This window comes from Triturus cristatus, chromosome 3_2 (assembly GCF_964204655.1).
Source record: "Triturus cristatus chromosome 3_2, aTriCri1.1, whole genome shotgun sequence".
Lineage (NCBI taxonomy): Eukaryota > Metazoa > Chordata > Amphibia > Caudata > Salamandridae > Triturus > Triturus cristatus.
Window position 1 is genome coordinate 608,714,903 of NC_140584.1, and position 20,250 is coordinate 608,735,152.

The 20,250-nt window shown below is 49.4% G+C and overlaps 1 protein-coding gene across 1 annotated transcript in view; it reads right to left on the reverse strand.

Moving 5' to 3' along the window:
- Nucleotides 1-19,991, reverse strand: part of TINAGL1 (tubulointerstitial nephritis antigen like 1) — a 144,988-nt gene extending 124,997 nt beyond the window's left edge. The window contains exons 1-2 of the mRNA XM_085648481.1: nucleotides 19,621-19,991; nucleotides 770-1,109 (exon numbers count right to left, since the gene is read on the reverse strand). Of these exons, the coding sequence (XP_085504607.1) occupies nucleotides 770-1,082 (313 nt within the window). The 5' untranslated portion in view covers nucleotides 1,083-1,109; nucleotides 19,621-19,991. The remainder of the gene's footprint in view (nucleotides 1-769; nucleotides 1,110-19,620) is intronic.
- Nucleotides 19,992-20,250: the final 259 nt, after the last annotated feature.

A 20,250-nucleotide genomic window follows, 5' to 3' on the forward strand; every position in this document is an offset into this window, starting at 1 on the left:
CACTTCTATATTTCCATTTAAATCACTGAATAAAATCATGATTCCCTAGCCTAGGGTTACCAGATAACATCACTGGGACACTGTACCTTCAGTCCCGGGAATGGGTTGTAATTGGAGAGCCCAGAAATGGAAAACATGTGCCCCACGTGACTGATAATCCTATCTCATAAAACCAGCTCTGCTTTAACCAGCTTGTAACTTTATAATGTAAACATGTGGAGAAAACGTAATACTCAAAGCCCTTCCCCTGCCCCCCTCCCAAAAGCCTCTCCTCCGGAACCTCAGTACAGCTCAGGAGGGAATCATAAAACTGCAGTACCCTCAGCTCAAGTGCTCTGGTCTGTAATGCTTTGCTCCACTCCCTCCTCCTGATTTCTGCTTGTTCTCAAAGTCACGCGAGATCACACTCTGTACCCTTGACAAATGGCTGGATGCAGCCGCGCGCAGCCGCCCACCGCCACACGTGCTCCCCTCCCTATGCTCAGCGGGAGCCTGCGTAGTAGGCGGTGAGCTATCCACCAATCTACCACAGGGGAGCCGCAGAGTGGTTCTGCAGGTCTGCAATAAAGTTCTTGAAGAGATCAACATATGTAGCCTCTTGCACGCCGAAGAAAGTTGGGAAGACTGAATGTAACTTTTATTAATGGGTAGAGGAAAGTACGGGTTTTTTACTTAGACAGCTTCAACTGCATCTCCTTGTTTGCTTTCTCTACAGTCAGGCAGAGGAGCCCTAAGGTATTTTGTAAAAAGTATTATTTAGATGACATACCATTCTGGATGGGCAGTGGGGGGTCGATTCCCAGGCAGTACTCCCAGAAATCGGGGCAGCAGTCGGAGACAGTGCGATTGCAGAAGAGGTCGCAGTAGCAGATGGTATCCAGGTAGGGCATAATGCAGGCGTCGTCTCGGCCAGGGCAGCAGGCATCCTTCCTTTGGCAGTATGACCCACCAGCGTCCCGTATCCCGCGGGTGTGCAGGCCTGGCGACAGCTCCCTGCGCGTGCGAATACGGGGGCCACGGACAGAAAAACCTTCATCCACTGTCAGGCACACCACTAGAACACTAAGGATGAGGAACTTCATTCTGATCAAAGTGGATGACGCCAGCACCTGCAAGAGATAAGCAATGAAAACTGTCAACATTTCCATGGAATCTGACATACTTGGAAATACTTCGCGCCCACTCTTCTGCCGGTGATAACCTCTCTCACAGCAGCACCCTCCTCGGTGTCTGACACAATGGCCCTACCCAGGCTTCAAGGAATGGAGAAACGGTTGTTTGCAGACCTAACAGCAGAAAGCACAAGAACCAAAAATGTCCTGGGTGTGTTTCAGGAAGTCACGCCAGGAATAATGCTCCCAAATACAGATGCATTTCCGTCAGAAGAAATATGAACAATATACTTAAAAAGAAAAAAGCAGAATACTTTGCCTACTAAGGTTTCATAATAAAACATGTAGCCACTAGACATAATAACACAATAAGTTTGAGGGTCTCCAATGCCTGTTTTTTAAAGCGTTTTATTCCCAGGGACTTTATAATAAGGGCACCTGATAGCCCACTTAGTATAAGACTAACTTCAATATCTTCTTTTTTAGCAACAAATTCACCAGTCGGTCTGCAAGGCACTTCTTGCAGACAACATTTAGTAGAACTGTTCTTAAGCAACAGAATTCTCATTCCTTTGACAAGTTTGGCGGATGTGCTCAGTATTGTCTTGTTACTTACCGGTAATCTTCATTACCCCGATTAGGGTCCTCCTCGTCCCAGTCCTTACAAACTGAGGCATTCCTGCCTCCAGCCAGCCAATTAAAATGCTACAAAACCAAAAGTCAAAGGTCAAATAAACCCCTCCCACCCACTGCCATGGCCTATTATCAACAAGTCCCATACACAAACACAGCGGAAGGGAGGGAGGAAAGAGGACTGGGATGAGGAGGACCCTAATCAGCGTAATGAAGATTACCGGTAAGTAACAAGACATTACCCCTCAATGGTCCTCCTCGTCCTAGTCCTTGCAAAGTGAGGAACTCACAAGCAGAGAACCAGGAAGAAAAAACGCAGGACACCAGGGATCCATGCAAAAAGTACAAAACGTTAATCAAACAAATGATCAACGAACAGCAGCGTGCAGAACGCCAACAGCAAAACTGTCAACAGATGCATGTAAAACATGAAGTCGATAATGCCGAACAAATGCGTGATGGGACTGCCAAGTGGCCGCACCCCTTAGCCACACCCCCACAGGAGACAAATAGGGCAGGAGAAAGCCGAAACCCCAGCGAACGCTGGAGGCAAAACTGACGAGCCCTTCGAACAGCCAAAGAAGAAGAAACCAGGGAAATCCCCTCCATAGGCAAACAGAAAGTATCACCTCCTGCTGCAAATGGAACCTAGAAGAAACCCCAGGCAGAAAGCCGGATCAAGCCGTAAAACAACCCTATCCTGCAGGAACTGTAAAGAAGGGAAAGAAACAAGCAAGGCACCCAACTCACCCAACTGACGAGCGAAGGTGAAGGCCAGCAAAAAAGCCACCTCAACGTACAACCACAACAAGTCCGCCTCCAACAAGGGCTCAAAAGGGGACAACTGCAGACCCCGCAAAATAGTAGGCAAAACCCAAGAAGGCAGGATCACGGGAGAGACCAGATGACGAAGCTTAATGCTCCGAAGAAGCCGACTCACCAAAGGAGCAACTACCTCCAAAGAGGCCCCGGGACCCCGACAAGCCAGAACGGCAGCCCAACGACCAGACAAGGTGGAAGTGAAAAAGTCCATCAAAAACCCATCACGGAGAAAGACAAGAATAGAAGCCGGATCTCAAAAACGGATCCAGACCAAGAGAAGAGCACCAGGAGACAAAAGAGCCCCAACGCGCACCATAGTTCTGAAGTGCTGAAGGCCGACGTGACAACTGAATGCCACAGGCCACCACAGAAGAAACAGCCCAAAGACACCAACGGCAGCTGCCCAAGAGCCAGGCCGTCAGATGCAAGCGACAAAGACAGGGCAAAGACAGGTGCGGACACAGAAGTGGAGCCGGAGTCAAGGGAAGCCGGACAAACCAGCAGTCCGCCAGCAGCAGCAGGAGCGGAAACCAAAGGCAGCGAGGCCAAAAAGGAACAACAAATGGCACAGACACCTTCATCCTCCCCTCCCCCCGAATCCGCAGCAGCACCCTCAGGAGGTGAGAAACAGGAGGGAAGGCATACAGAAAGCCTGAAGGCCAAGGAAACGAGAGAGCAACCCCCAAGCCTGAGGACAGACCACCACGGAACAAAACCGGGGGAGAAGAGCGTCGTGAGGGGAAGCAAAAAGACCGATCCAGAGAGTCCCGATCCGAAGACAAAGGTCCCAGAACAGAGGGACAGACAGAAGGCACAAAACAAAGGAAAGGAGGAAGTGGCCCAAGCCGCCCTTATGAAAACACAGACGCCCCTGAACACAAACAGCCCTCAATGCCAACAGACGAGAGTTCGTCCAGACACAAATCACGGAAGTCAGCAGGTACAGAGACGCGCAACTGGACCGTGCACTAAGGCGCAAGTGACAACAAGTCACCAGAAAGCCGGTACAAACCAACAGACTCGTCGGCCACCAAGGACCCCAATGTGGCCCCCCCAACCCCAAGAACAGGCGTCCGAGGCCAACAAGAGGAGAGAGGGAAGCAGAAAATGCACCCCCTACACCAGGTCGGGAGAGCAAAGCCACCAGGCTGAAGAAAGAACCAGAACAGGGGAGAGAGGAACCAGAGCCACACAACCAGCATGGGAAGGGTCCCAACAAGTCAGCAGAAGAATCACCAAGGACCGGAGGCGCAGGCGATCCCAAGGAACCACAACCGTGGTGGCAGTCACCAATCCCCGGACCTGCAATCAACCCCAACCTGGGGCAGAAGGGTGACCCAGCAGGACCAGCAGAAGAGTCAGCAGGGTAGAGAACCGAGCTGGAGGGAGAAAACACCCTCCTACAAAGTGTCGAACAGGCCTCCGATAAACCAAAGTCCCTGAACAGGAACCAGATGAGAAAGGCCAGATCCTACATGAACCCCAGAACCTGGAACAAGGCCATCAATGCCACCTTCGCTGAAGAGCCTCAAGGAGGGTGGAAGCAGAAACCAAGCAAAACCATCATAGGGAAACACAGGGAAACCCAGACTCAGCAAAACCCCCACAGCAAGTGCCAACACCGTGGAAAAACCCGGGGAGCAGGAGAGAGGCCTAAAAGGCAACACCAGAAACTGTCAATGGAACCCGTTCAGCCCAAACCGCAGGAACTGCTGACCCGCGGAATGGACGGGAACGGGAAAAAAGGCGCCTTCCAAATCCAGGGAAGCCAAAAACGCCCTCCAGGATGAGGGGGAACGGCGGACTGCAAGGGGATCATCCAAAAATGACCCAGCCGCACTAATCCGTACAAAGCCCGGGACTCAGAATCGAGTGGAAGGAATCAACGGGCACCAGGAACAGAGAGGAAGAGAACCCCAGGTCCCGCACCGCGACCGGAACCAGCACAACAGTGCCCTGTGACAAAAACAGGTCAACGCCAGAAAACATGGCAGACTGCATCACGGGGCCTATGGACATCGGGGTAACCTCGAAAACAGTCCAAAAGGGGGACGGCCCCAGAACGGAATCTGGTAACCAAGATCGATGACTGACAGGCCCCACCAGCCGGAAAAAGACCGGACCAACAAACCGGGAACAACGGAGCCGAGCCCCCAAAATAGCAACAGCGCCAACAATGGAGACAGGAACCCACGACCAGTGAAACACCAGGACTGGAACACATAACCCCTCGAGGAAGAGACTGCAACCATAACCACCAGGCCACGGTGACTCCACCAGGGCATAACACCAACTGACCTACAGCCAGGGGCAGCAGCAGGCACTGCAGAGGCCGGGAACCAAATGGAACGCAGCCCCCCAACCACTGGCCCGACCACGAAAGAGCCGAGAAGGAGACAGAGTACCTGGAAACACCAGATCATGGAAAAAGGAGAAGGCCCTCCGCACCAACCGTCGTTGGAGCAAGCCAAAAAAGCCCGGGATCCACAAAAGGCAGGCAAAGGACCAAGGCGTCTGAGCAGCGTCAAGGCACTAAAGCGCGGGCCAGAGAGACCTCCTACCAGCCACACCCACCCCAGCTGCCGAGGAGAGGACTCACATGGCAACAAATGTTCAGCAGACAGAAACCAAGTCAATACCTCCATTTGCGCCAAGACAGGAGTGAGATCCCCCTGACCCGAAAGACAGTCAAACAGGTACCCAAACCCTCAGAAAGGACCTGTGAAGCATAGGGTGAAGAAGCGCCAGCACGCACCCCAAAAGAGAAGGAGCAGACTCCACATACTGCACAACTGGGTCAGCCCAGGAAGCCGCCTCTGAAGACAAAGAGGAAGAAGAGGAAGAAGCCATGGAGGACAAAACAGAAATGACCCCAGGAACCAGAGGGAACTGGGAGACAAAGTCCACCTGGCGACACCATTACCCCAGAAAGCACGGAATCCCCTGCATGATGACAGCAAGCCATACCACAGCCAGGATATCTGTGAGAACATCATGAAAAGGCAGGACGTCAACCACCAAAGACTATACAGGGAGTAAAAACCCATCATCAGACAAGGACCGGGGGCCAAATCCCAGCATCACATGAACAGGGATCAATATCACCGAAAAACCTTGCCCTAGATGCAGATCCCCCAGGGGAATTGTCCACTGCCTCATAAACATCCCCAGCCTGGTCCGCAGAGGCTCAAGCAGCGCAGCCTGCACAGCAGAATGAACAAATCCTGCAAACAGACCAGGAAAGTCGCAAAAGGACATTACGCTGCACAGATAATGATGTCGCAGGCACCTGGGAGGAATACTCAACACCCATGGCCACAGGCAGGAAGAGCAAACCATACAGGAAGCCCAGCACACACCAGGAAGTGCCCAGCCAGTCCACTTAAACACTGTACCCAATTAACCAAGTCCCGTGAAACACAAGACATGGAAACACAAAAGACAGCCCTGCAGTCACCCCCCCCCAGAATAAAGCACCATGGCAGCCGGGGATTGATGCTGCTAGAAGACCCCAGCACCTGAACGACCTGAGGCCAGAACGCAAGGGAAAACTCCCCGCCCGAGCCAAGCTCATGCACGGGGAGTGCGTTCTGGCCAAGTAGCAGGAACGCGGCCGATCAGAACACCGGTGCGACCGCGCAGAAACACAAAAAACAATTGCAGAATAAATAGTACAATTTAAGGCCATAACATTTTTGTTTTTGAAAAACTCACGGCACCGCAACACATCCTGCACAACTGGAAGCAGTAACAGGGGATACGGAGCACCAGCTTTCCAACCACCATCGGAGCAAGAAAAAACAGGCATGGCGGTGGGTGGGAGGGGTTTATATGACATTGACTTTTGGTTTTGTAGTGTTTTGATTGGCTGGCTGAAGGCAGGACTGCCTCACTTTGTAAGGACTGGGACGAGGAGGACCCATGAGGGGGTTAATGAATGAAACTCTCATGTGATCTTTGGCATGCTACATCTAGAAGTTGGGGCTTCTGCTGTTACCAGACAGCATTTTAGCCCTGATGCCACTCCCATCTTACTGACTGAAAGCCTCAACAGGATGAAGTTCCAGCCTGACTGATGCTCTTGTTCTTTTAATGTGGTGATGAGCCGTGTGGCCATGGACAGTTGTACTGGCCTGCATTGGTCTTTCTTCGGTGCTCAGTGTGCCGATCACACTGGCTGTTTCCCTCCTCTCACACTGTAAGCAAAGAATTCTATTTGTGGCCTTTACGGATCCAGAGTAGGGATGGAAGCCAAGGCACGCGATCCAAGGACCCGATGGAAGCGTGAGAGAGCACAAGCATGCTCAGTGCTGTAAATGCTCGGATTCATTCGTGTTCTGTCCTAGTAACCTCAAGACACACAGCTTGAGCACCAGCCTCACTTTTGGCCATTTATAAATGCCCCTTTCACATTTAAATGTCACACCAGTAAACAATGTTTTTTTCTCACTCCTACTAGACCTGAGATATCTGCTTCCTATTTCACAAACCCTACGATGTAAGGGACACCATTATGAGAAACTATGGGGCAGATTTATGAGCCCCTTGCGCCACTTTTGCGTCACTTTTCCCATGTTAAAAGTGACGCAAAAGTGGCGCAAGGGGCTCATAAATCTGCCCCATAGTGTGCTTTTGCCAATGGTTTAACCAGTTCTGGCTTTAGCGAGGTCTGACCGGTGTGGCCACCGGGTGCTGACTTTAGGTGGGGGCCTCGCGTTTGCAAGTGTATATTGGTTTTAAAAGCAACTTCTGCCCGCATTCTTGGCCTCCAGCAATTTTTAGCCAAAAATAAAAATGTCAAGATAACTCTGTGATTTATTTTCTTCCTACAGAAAGATCTGAGGTTTGTCTAGAGGAAGTTTTGACTCATGTAAGTTAGCACAGAGAGTTAATATGCCTGCTGCAAAGAACCTGTACAATGCAGATAACAAACGGCATATAATGGAAATGGGTCAGTGGGTTACTGCTTTTGCCAGAGAGATCCTTTTGTTACTTGCAGTTTATAAGTTAACATCCTAACATAGAACAGTGAGCTATTAACTGTCATGTAAGAGCTGCATGCAAACTGCAAGGTATAAATTAGAGTGTTATGATTTTTCCCCAGTCTTTCATTATCCTAATGTTGAAAAGGGGATCAATTTGGATAGAAATTAATTCTGATTATTAAAGAGAACCCCCAACTATGAAGTTACGTTTTAAATTCTGAGTTTGTGCTTCTCCAGGTCAAGCACTCTTAAACTATACTGCCTACCAGTATGGATGACAAGTGTAGGAAGAAACATGCTATTAGTACTAAAAGCCAAGGCTGGAGTAGGAGCTGCTAACACTGGCCGCCCCTAATTGACGGCCATGGCCATACAGCTTCTGATAGCCTGTTGGCTCATCTTGTCTGAACTCTTCACACAAGCAAGTGATAAACCCCGAAGAATGAACAATACTCTTTCATTTGAAACACATGCGTACCCTTTTCGATGACCTTGGGATAATGTAACTACCAAGTGGGTTGCTGTACAGTTAGCTCAGCGTCACCTTCCTTTAATGAGCAACCCTGTCACTCTATTGCAAACTGATCCGTTCTTGGTGTGGCGACACAACCCAGTACATTCATGCACCCATACGAAAAAATACTATGCAGGAAATATATTGTGACATTCATCCTTCAAAAGCATGAACGAAACACACTCTTAACTCATAGGGATAGAATTCTGCAAGGGCCAGACAGCTCAATTCAAGTAGGAATACAGATGTGGAGGTACCAGTTGCGGCACACGCAGGGCAACAATTTGGCAGGCAGCGGCTCAGCGCAGCATTCCCCTGCCAGGCTGTGCACCCTTCCATCCACTCTTCTCTTTGGTCAGCACCCCCTCAGTGAAGTCACTTCCGAGTGGAGGTTCCTCTCCTTATGCCAGGGGTCGGCCTCTTAGGCAGTTCGCTACAGCGAATCAACCTATCATCAGGCTTTTAAAACTGACAGCAGCATGGGGTCATTAGCAAAAGTGGACGATGTGCTTTGTAAAAGTGTCATATGGTAACATGTCATTACAGAAGTTAGCATAGCACAACATAACATAAGATATCATAACATAATCCATCCTTGGGAAGACCCTTTCAAAAGCCACTAGTGGTTTGAAACATGTTAGTTTGGTGATAAACGCAGGCAGATGACCCCGCGGCACAGGTGTGTGAAAACATACTAAACACCATTAGACATTAGAGAGTACCAGCCTTTTAGACAGAAGCCTATGATAGGAAAACAGCAACATTACAGGGTTGTTATTTTTCCACATTAAAGTGGCAGAGGTAACGTTCTGTGTTGTCATGTTTGAGACCTTCTGTTAACACATAGTTACTCAGAGTGGAGTTCACCGTCCTGCTGCAGTAGGACTTTTTGCACTCCACCTCTGGAATATTTTTCATTATCAAAACAGTGATTTCCAGCCATGGCTGTATGGACCTACTCAGGGCTTTAAGTGGGATGAAAAGACTGGGGGGGGGGGTCCCTCAAAGGGGCGTGGCCAATGTAGTTAAGGGCGTGGCTTAAAACACTTTTAAGCTAGAAATCTCTGCTTAGCATAGTGTGCCACCTGACTTGTATTTTGCTGTTTCTGTCATTGCATCCAGATATATGATACACCAAGTAACAACACACCTACAATAAGTCAGGACTATTGGCTTTGTCAATAGTTGTTAGTTCCATAAGATAAATAAGCAGCAACTATGGCTTATATGTAATATTGAAAAAGCTTCGACTTGCTGCCCTGGTGACACCACGACAATCTTGCTGCTCCTGAGCTTCTAAAAGAGAAGAGGGGAAATCCAGAGAGAAAAGGCATCTCTTTAAAGTATTTCCCTCCCCCTACCATGCTCACCTGGCATGACATCATGCAGTTACTTATCCACTAGTGAGAAGTGAGCAGTGTGAGCAGCGCACATCCATGTGCCTGCCGTCACTGCAGTCTGGAAAACACGGTGCGCCTTTGCCAGGGCACAAAACAGAGCCCAATAGAGACCCGTTTCGAAGCCCTCTTTAAACAAGCATTGGCATAGCCAAAAGGTCTCGCCTTTGGGACCTGATAAGTGTTTTGCCATGCAACAGTTGTTGTTGCACCAAGGATATTGTGCTGCATAACTAAATACTTATATGGTCCCAAAAGCGAGACCTATTGGCTATGCCAATGCTTGTGCAGCGCTGACAGAAATGTCTTCAGAGCTCCTTTGTGAAAGTGTTGTATAGAGTGAAATAGAAGGAGCAGATAAACGCGAAGAGGCTTTTACAAACAAAAGGGCGCTTCAAGGCAATGCATTAGAGGACATTAAAATCAACTCCATGCCTCAATATTTCGGTGTAGTCGCTTTGTTTTCACAGTGTGATGGAAGTGGAGCGCCATGTTAGTGTCCTAGAATCAATTAGAGAAGGAAAATAATATAATGCGCACGTGAGCACGCGTAGAACAATAATCTCTTCACTAAAATATGAACTGCAACGACGCACACTGAATTTATGTGTCTGTATTTAATATAAAATTAAGCCATCAGCTCTATCTTTAACTGCATGGACCATGCTTGATGTTCATTGGTTGACATTCGAAACGCGCCGGATACAGCCTGTCTCAGTAATCGATAGGATCCGTGCATTGAGACACCAGGGCGGGATTATGCTGCAAAGCTTTATGACAGTCAGGGCCGCACAGACCATAATAAAGGTGCCCAGACGGCATGGGACGGACTCGGGACGGGCAGACACCCACCAGCAGAAAATAAAAGCAAAGCGGATCCTTATTTTAAAGTGGAACCAGGGGTTATCGTCTGGCTCGCAGCCAAACCTGCTTCTGCGAACACCCTGGTATTCATGCGCAGCTGTTCTCATAGTTACCGATAAATGTTGTGACATTTATTGCCCTGGCCACTGGGCTGGCTATTTTCCAGCCTTTTAGCGGCCGCTGGGAACAACAGGCAGCCGTTAGCTTCGGAAGTGACTTTAGACCACAATTAACATCTATTTTTGTGAAAAGTGGAAGCCAGTGGGTGGCACGCGCGGCAACTTTCAAACGTTGACATTTCTAGATCTATTCAGAGTTCTCTCGAGTAGACTACTGTAAATGTTTCTATGACTCACAAAACGTTGACCAGGAGAGAAAAAAGGTGCCCCAAGGGATGAGGAGTTGTGTAGCACCAGCCAAGAGGGGACCGTCCATATGAGGCACAGGGAAAATCCCCAGTAGGATGAGGAACAAGCATCGCGGCACCGACACTTTACTTTTAATGTTAAAAGTAAAGCGCGGGTGCCGTGATTATACCAAAAGTCAGATAGAGATTGAGCGGGCGGTGGGAGGAAAGTAAGGGCTGGGAGAGCAGGCAGAGATAGGCGAAGACTGCGCTACATGAAGTAAGCTCAGCCAAGGGCGGGGGAGGGCAGAAGAGGTAACGAGCGATGACATGAAAGGGTGCCCGGAGAGAGGCGCTTAATTACCCATGACAACAAAGGAAAGGCAGATGGCTGCGCGTGCACGCGCACGTGCACTCAAGCTTGTAGCCAGCCAGCAAATGCCTAGGTAGCACTTTTGAGATCCCCTTTACTAAAAGTCGAGCAACAGCGCATGCGCTGTTCTAGGCTCGACCTAAAAACTGCTGGTGCTCAGACCCGGTGGGACCAGGCCCACTTAAAGCCCTGGACCTACTCACAAAAACCGCTGAGTGTCTCGACGGGCCCCTCGAGGTGGCTGTGGGCTCGGCCGGTCTTGGTTCATAGGACGTCGGGTCAGCCCCTATGAGCTAAACTGGGGTCACTGTAACCCTCGGCCTGCTGCCTGCGGGGGACGTCAGGAGCTGGGTGATGGGTCAAAGAAGAGAGGCAGTGTGGGGGTACTCGAACCAGGCTGGGGGTGAAGAGGGAGGCATTGGAACAGATGATGAAGGTGATGTAGTGGAGTCATACAGTGCAGGGGTGTCATGGTGATAAGACAAACAGCAGTGGGGTCCGCTGGATGAGTTGGAGGGCAGTAGCAATCAGTGGAGAATTAATGAAGGGCGGTGACGGAGGGGCAGTGTAGGGCAGCGTCTGGGTGTGATCAGGGCTTTAAGTGGGCCAGGTCTCACCGGTGCTGAGCACCAGCAGTTTTTTAAAGGGGGCCTCGAAACGGGTCTCTATCGGGTCTCTATCGGGCTCTGTTTTGTGCCCTGGCACAGGAGGTCCGTTTTTCACACTGCTCATTTCTCACATGTGGAGAAGTTATGGCATGACGTCATGCCAGGTGAGCGTTGTAGGGGAAGGGAAATCCTTTAAAAAGGGTAATTTTTTTCTCTGGATTTCCCTTCTCTTTTTGAAACTCAGGAGCAGCAACATTGTCATGGTGTCACCAGGGCTTTAAGTGGAAGCTTTTTCAGTATTATATACAAGCCATAGTTGCTTCTTACTTATCTTATGCAGCTAACAACCATTGACAAAGCCAATAGTCCTGACTTGTAGGTTTGTTGTTACTTGTTGTATTATATATCTGGATGCAATGACAGAAACAGCAAAATACAAGTCGTCTGGCACACTATGCTAAGCCCAGATTTTTAGCTTATGTGTTTTTAAGCCACGCCCTTAATTACATTTGCCACACCCCTTTGAGAGACCCCCCCAGTTTTTTCATCCCACTTAAAGCCCTGGGTGTGATGGAGTTTAGGGACTGAGTCTAGCAGGGAAGGTGATAGAACAAGCTGTGGAAGGATATATGTGTCTTTTGGAACCTGACAGTAGGGGTATTGTGACGATAGAGGAGAGTAGGCTTGGGAGTTATTTTAATTACTTCAGGGAATTTAGAATAATTTTGGCCATTCCGCATTACACTTTGATGTGGAATTAAAGATAATAAGGTGATTCCACTCATGTACTTAAGGGGAAATTTGAGGAACAAATCCTAACGTGGGCACTCTTAACAAAAACCAAGCATCTACTCGTGTTACTATTCATGTTCTGTTGCATTAAGCCTTATTTCTTAGGGCAAAAAGCATCCTTGTGCCCATCTTGGACACAATGGGCATTTTGGCCCTAAGAAAATAGCAATAAATACAGGATTCTTCTTCTTGCATAATTCCGATACATTTCGTGGAATTTTTAGGTAATGCTGCGTGATTCCTCTACACAGAATTACACGAATTACACCCATCCCTTGTGGAAACAGCATTTGGTGTCATGAGGGTGATGGTGTGGTTGGCAGTGCATGTGGGAATAGTGGTAAGGGGCAGACCTGACATGGTGTTGAGTAGAAAAGGTACCTGAGTTGATAGCTGCATGTGAGGGTAGTGGAGAAGGACAATGAAGGCCTGTGAGCAGGCGCGGTGCGTCCATTGGGGCATTGGGGTGTTGCCCCCCGCCCCCGCACCAGCCCGCGCCCGCAGCTCCCTCCTCGGTGTCTCTGAACTTAGTTTACTTAAGTTCGGAGACGCCGAGGGTGGGGAGAACTGACAATGCATGTCAGTCAGCATGACGTCGGACCGTGGGCGGTCCGGCGTCATGTTGACTGACATGCATTGTCAGACAAGCCAGGGAAAGGCAGCACTGCAGCACAAGTGCGCATGAGTGGGCATGGAGAGTAATTTTTAGCCCGTGCCCAGTCATGCGTACTTGTGTTTTTACTGCCTTGCGCATGCCCATTAGGAGCCCCTCGTTCTCCTAATGGGCAGGCGGCGGGCGTAGCGTAAGCTGTGCCCTCAGCCAATCCTGGCGCTGCAGCAGCGCCAGGATTGGCTGAGGAGTTGCCACTCCAGTGCTGACGTGGTGTTCCGGTTTGAAGGGGGCAGAGGCGCCAACGCGGACCAGGAGCAGAGGCAGTCAGGTAAGTTTTTGTTTTAATTTTATTCAGTTCTCCCGCTGCTGGTGGTAGGGTTGGGGTGGTGTTTAGGGTTAGGTGGTAGGGTTGGGGTGGTGTTTAGGGTTGAAATTTGCTAGGGTTCTCGGAGTCTAGGGCTCAGGGCCCGATTCAGGTTCGTGCATAATGGTGTTGGGAAGGTTTTAGGGTGGTTTAGCAAAATTCCATACAGATTTGGCTGAGTTGGGGTTGGGAAGGTTTGGCTGGATTTGATGCAGATTTGGCTGGGTTGGTGTTGGGAAGGTTTTAGGGTGGTTTGTCAAAATTCCATCCAGATTTGGCTGATTTTGGGGTGTTTTTGTGGGTGTGCGGGGGGGCTTGTGTTTGGTGAAAAGTCGTACCCCTTCCAGTGGATGGATTTGTGTAATTCTTGCTGAGATTCTTGGGAATGACTGGAACTAGTGTCCCAGTGTGTTTGAAGATGATCGAAGTAGTGGAAGTGCGAAAAAAGAGCATTTTTTGTGAAGGCCCGGATTGCATTGTTATACAATGGGCGGTGTTGGGGTGCGTGGAGAAGTGTTTTTTTTGGGGTTCCAGTGGATCGACAGGAACGGGGCTGCTGTGAGTGGCAGGGAGGTGGAATTGATGGGTGTGCAGGAAGTTTGGGAGGAATCGATCAATGGGAAGGGTGTTTTTTGGCAAAGTCGAGGAAGGGAAAGAGCTGCCATAGGAGCCCATTTTAAACGTGAGTTTTGCATGCTTTTGAGGTTCGATTGTAGGGTGTTGCAGGTGGTTCCGAGTGGATTTGCTTAGCTGGGATCAGAGTTGGGAAGGTCTAATTTTGATTGCAAGTGTTTTGAAGAAAATCCATGGAGGGGAAGGTGTGTTTTGGGCCTAGTTTCAGAGTGCGTTTTGACGCGACTTTAGGCCTTTGGGAGCTGGCGGTAATGCACATGTTTGGGATGTTAATTTAGGGTGTTCTAGGTTTTTGGGAATGGGTTTAGGGGTGTGGGAGCAATGGTGGGAAGGTCTAGTTTGTGTGAAAAAGAGCAGTTTGGTTGTAGTTGAAGGGGAAAGGGTAATTTGGCCCTGTTTCCTAGGTGTATTTTGTGCCATTGGCGAAAATTGCCTGTACTGGGTAATTGCAGGTGTGCGGGATACGAATAAGCTAGAGCGATAGAAATAAACAGATAGCGGTTGGAGAGAGAGAGGTGAGGAGAGGTAGAGGCGAGGATAAACGGAAGCGTGTGCACCACACCAGGCTTGGCAGCTTTATCTCCCACCTTTGCGCCGAAGTGGTAAGCTAGCGTCCAGGTTATGTTACGGAGCACTCCTCCAGCACTTTTACGCCCCGCCATTTTCAAATGTCACCGGCCGCCTAGTGGAAACGAGTTGTGGATGTGAGAGTAGAGGAGTTCTAAAGTGAAGGCCTGTGAGCGGGATGGAGTTGTCCCGTGGATCTGAGTATGGTGGAGTATGGACGTGTATGTGAGTGAGTGGAGACAGGCAACATGTGTGAGAGTACTGAAACTGGATGTAGCAGTAGTGCAGCCAGGCAGGGGATACGTGAGAGGTAGTGTGGGCTGTGCATGTAAGAGTGGTGGAGCTGGGCAGTGGATGTGAGGGTGCTGAAGCTGGGTGTTGGAGTGCTGCGGATGGTCAGTGAGTGTAGGAGAGGTAGGGTAGGGCTGTTGGGCAGTGATTGTGGGGGAGGTGAGCTGGGCAGTGGATGTTAGGGCATTGAAGCTGGTTGTTGGGAGTGCTGCGGACGGACAGCGGGTGCATGACAAGTAGGGTTGGGCAGTAATTGTGGGTGTGGTGGGCAGTGGATGGTAGGGCGCCGAACCTGGGTGCTGGAGTGTATAGAGCCAGATGCTCAGGTGTAGGAACTGACAATTTGGAGGTGAGCCATAGTGAAAGGCTCGAAAAATAGAATGTACTTTATTTGCACTACGGATAGGGTGGGATTGGTGAGTCTTACCGTTCCCCTAGCTCACAATTCCAATCAAACTGTCACCAACCAGACACAGACCCGAAGTCCGCATCGGAAAGTGCCCCCTAGAGGAAGAATCAAGAACAGGTTTCCACTAGGCTGGGGGGGGGAGGGGGCACTTAGGGTTGGCAGTGAGTGGTGTCTTTTTCAGAGACCACCATATGAAAATGGGAACGGGGGAGCTTACTGCTTGGAAAGGAAAAGGCTGCAAGATGGTACCGCTGAGGGATCTCGTCCTAAAGGTGGTGGCAAACTACTGAGGTGCTCAACGCGGGAGAGGACTCTGCACATGCGTAGAACAGCACGGTCCGTCACACATCACGGCGCGTGGAATCTCTCCACAGGGGCACACTGGAGAGCGAGGAGGACGCGGGTTTGTTTACTTCACGCGCAAGAACTGTTGCTTCCAAGGTGAGGCTGCAGGTGGGAAGGGAGGGGCTCTTCCGGGCGAGGAAGAACTGGGATTGGCGGTCTTGGCTCATTCTTTCCATGCTCTCTGGGAATGAAGGCTGCGTGTGGGAGTGCAGCAGCTCTCACACGCTTAGCGCCCAGATCCACGGAATGCACGTCAGAGAGTGGGGCCACACATGGAGAATAGTGGAGTCTGGGGTGAGCCGAGGATAGGACAGAGAGAGCTCGAACAGCTGGTAGGGCTGGGGTGGTGCAGGGTTTGCAGAGAGGTGAGAGAGGTGAACGGCTGGGAGGCGGCGCTGCTGAAGGGAGACGTTAAGGAGGGAACAAAACCTGCTCAGTGGAAGGTGGACTGTAAAACGTCCAATGAGAGGTACCAGCTCTGAATAGATGGCGTCTTTCCAAACATACACTGGCTGGCTGTGCCACTGAACAACATGCGCGTTTCTATCATTCAGACCACTTAAAACCCTAACGATCTTCAGTGTGCGCATATGTGTCACGTCCCCCAACCTTCACACCACCAATTACAAAAGACCTACACTTGACAAGTCTGCGGTATTCAACGGTCGAGCGCAGCTCAGATCGACTTCTAAACTTATACAATCGTAGGTTTACAAGTGGTGCAGATTGTATGCAAATGCACACACTGAAAAACACGTTACATATCGTGACGATGCACATAATGATGACATAGCTTTTCACCAGTGTACAATATTTACACCCTCGCTCCACCCCTCTACGGGTCAGATTCCCGCCACCAGGAAACATTTCCAAAAGTTATACTCAGACAAGCACATAACCTGCTGTTGAATACAGAGCTGTATAGTTACAGAACCAGTAACCAGGAAACGTCTTAAGGCATCGTCCCTGCTTGAGGTCATGCTGTGCAGGCAATTAAACACCCACCTCAACCCCCACCTCCAAACAGCGCTGGTGCCTAGCTCAAACCTAAAGGATATTGGAAAGAAACTTCAAATGAAGGGGTTTTACGGCATAAAAATGAACTATCTTGACACAATGACTGAGGGAGTAGGTCACTGGCAAACACGTCGCCCCCTCCCGCCTTCGCCCATAGGTCTATTAATTGATCATGGCCTTCAGGGAATTGTACTCCAACTCTGAAGAATTCTCTCTTGGCCAGCTACAAAAGTCAGTGTCTGATAGCAAAAGAAAGTGCCCTGCATCCGGCTGTAAGGAGAGTCACTCTTGTGCTCACAGAACATGGACATTCACTTGATAACATCAAGCAGAGTCATCAGTGGGGACCGGCGTGTCCTCTACCTCTCGGTTTATTTCTGGTCCAGAGGAGAAGAGGACAAAAGAGAATTACCTGGGGGACAGCAGAGGTTTTTAAATCCCTTCCCCCAGATGCAACACCGCCCAGACTGAAATGCCACTTCCCATAAGGTGATGGGGCTAGTTGTGAAAGGCTTGATAACCAATGATGGTTGGGGGAATGCAGGCTCCCTGCGCTCTGGATCCACTTCAGCTCTTAACCGGCGCCCCTCTGCTCTCGCCATACACACAGGAATACAGACAATAGCTTCCTACCCACACCATGAGCATAATTGTCAGTTTTAGTGTCAGAGCAGACAAAAACAGACCCGCCTTCAAAAAGAGTTACTTAGTGTTCCCCTTAATGGGTCGCCAGGGTGCACTGCCTCCCAAAATCTTATGCATGAGATTCCGTCGTCTGAGAACTTCTCCAGAAGGGCCTTCATTCTGAGACCTTTTCAAGAAGAGGATGCCTTATAAGATCTTCACCAGAAGAGACTCCCCTGCCTTTTGATATTTTCTACAGAAATAACTGTCTTCTGGCACCTCTGAGATTGTTTCCAGAAAGGATAAGAAGGCACTTAGCCTACTTCCTGACTCTAATTCCAGAAGATGCACTTCCGCTATTGTTTGGTGCTGATTCCATGGGGTTAAACTAAGTGTCTTGAGACCATTCTAGTGAAGGCTTGTCCTGAGACCATCTTCAAAAGAGGTTTTCTTCTGAGGCACCCTCCATAAAAATATGAAATGCCTCTAAAAACAAAGAACCGTCTCTTGAAACCATCTCCAGAAGAATCTGTCTCTGTGACCCTTCTCCAGAAGAAGTTTCTCTATAGAACTTGTGCAGAAGATTCTGTGCCTTCTAAGACTTTCTTCCAAAGGGATGCCTCTCAAGACCATCTCCAGAGGGCACCTCCTTCTGAAACCATGTCTAGAAGAAGCTTTTAAAGAAGGCACTTCAGATCTCCAGATATATTGTAGAGTGAAACCTTCTCCTTAAGAGACTGCTGTGCATCCGTAGGCTTTAGTTTTAGAAGAGGCTACTTTTTAATACCTTCTACAGAAAAGGCTACCACCATTCTCCCTGAGACCTTACCCAGAAATATCTATGAGGTCTTGTGAGAATGGAAAAAGACTGCTTTCTAAGATCTTCTCCAGAAGAGGCTACTGTGCTGCCTCAAAATGAACCAAAAGGTCGCTGTCCCTCTAGACAAAGCACAAATGCCGCCTGAGTCCTGTGTTCCAAAAGAGCGGTGTATGCACTCCGGTGGTCTCGCTCTCTCTCTCTTGCAACTGTGCTGCATCAATGTCATTTCTGTGCTGGGAACCTCCATTGTTCATGAAGGAAGTCCCTGAAGTCTTTTCTTTTCGATACCTTCTTCAGAAAGACCTCCTGGGACTCCCTGCTAAGACCTTCTCCAGAAGAGGTTGACTTCGCAGACATTCTCAAAATCCTGTGCCTTCTGATTTCATCTGAGACTTTCTCCACAAATGTGCTTTTTGTGGCATTTCCCAAAAGCAAGCCTCTAGAGACTGCCTCTCATAGGAGCTGCAATAGCCCACGAGCCCTTCTACAGAAAAGGCTATGAGGTCTTGTGAGGCAGGAACAAGGCTGTTTCCGAAGATCTTGTTCAGAAAAGGCTACTATACTTCCTTAAAAATGCAGAAGAAGATGCTATTGTGGCTCTGGACAAGGCACCTATGCCCCATGAGTCCCGTGTTCCCAAAGAACAGTGTATGCTCTATGTCCCACTGGAGACCATCTTCAGAAGTTGGGAAAGTTCCCTCAAGGCCTCCCAATAAAAATGCTTCTACTGACCCTGTCTCTAAAAAGTCAACTACTTTTTCCTGAATAAACAGTGATATGTATGTATACCGTCTACATAAGAGACTTCCCTTTTGACCTTTCCTAGGAAACGATGTTATGCCTCCAAAGTTATTTTCCAGAACAGGCTCTCGCTACTAAATGCTCTCTAGAAGAAAGAAAACTCCAGATATCATCGCAGATCTGTTCCAAAAGACGTTTCTCGTGATATAATTTCAGAAAGAGACTTCCAGGTCATTCCAAGGCCATCTCGAGAAAGTGTGCCTCTTCAGACCTTCTCCGGAAGAATATGCCTTTTGAGACATTTTCCAGAAGATGCTGATGTTTGTTAGGAGACATTTGTTACAAGGGTCTGCCTCCTAGTGTTTCTGCCAGAAGATGCTGCTGTGTCCGCTGATACCAGAAGACACCATCCTGTGCTTTCTGACACTGACTGCAGTGGTAACTTCAGGTGCCAACTGAAGCTGAAGTTCTTCCTAAAACTGTTGCCAAAACAAGGCTTTCACCTGATACAGGCTCAAAAATAAATAACCACAACTGAGAATAGAGGCGACTGTCGCTTGAGAGAGAAGATGCTGTCTTCTAGAACATTCTCCAGAATAGACTGCTGCGCCTCCTCATTAGAAGTGTATTTTTTGTTCTTGCTTATCAAGACCTCAATGAAGCGAGGGCGCTCTCCGTGGCTGCTGCCATCTACCTTGCCCCCGCCGCCCCCTCCCCGCCCCCTACGCCTTTCGTCTCAGCTCCTCTCACCTGTGGCTGTAGCAATGAGACACGTCCAAGGATGCCGCCTCGGGTTCTGTCCGCTTGTCCCACGGTCCTCTGTCTTTAAAAAGTGCGAGGGTGTGTCCTGTCTCTCTCGCCCAAAGAGTCTGTTCTGCTTCGGAAGTTTCTTGTGAGTCCCGAGTCTTCCCGCAAGGTGTCTCTTCTTTCCCAGGAGACGTTCTATGCTCCCGGGCTCTCTTCTGTTACCGAGGGGGTCACCTGTCTGCAGACTTTTGTCAGCCCCGTGCGTTTAGCCGCGTTGACGTCTCGTGTGTAGTAGTGTTTGCCTTGGTGTCAGTCTGCTGTCCTTCACACCGACACTCACTGGCTGCCCCGCCTGGCACAGCCTTATGTAGAGCGTGCGCTCACACCCACAGCGTCAAGAATCATTAGCTCATTGCGAGCCAGCCTCCTCCGCATGGGTGGGAGTGCCGGTGGGAGGAGCGCACGGGGGACCCGCTTTCATAGGACAGCTTCTGTCCGGGAAATAGAAAATTCCAATTTCTTGGAAATGTGTACTTTCTTGTAATATGCCGTCTTCTCTATACTACACACATACTTTATTGCAGCCTTTTTTTAAAAAAAAAATACAACTTTGCAAGCCCTTTTTCATCTGTC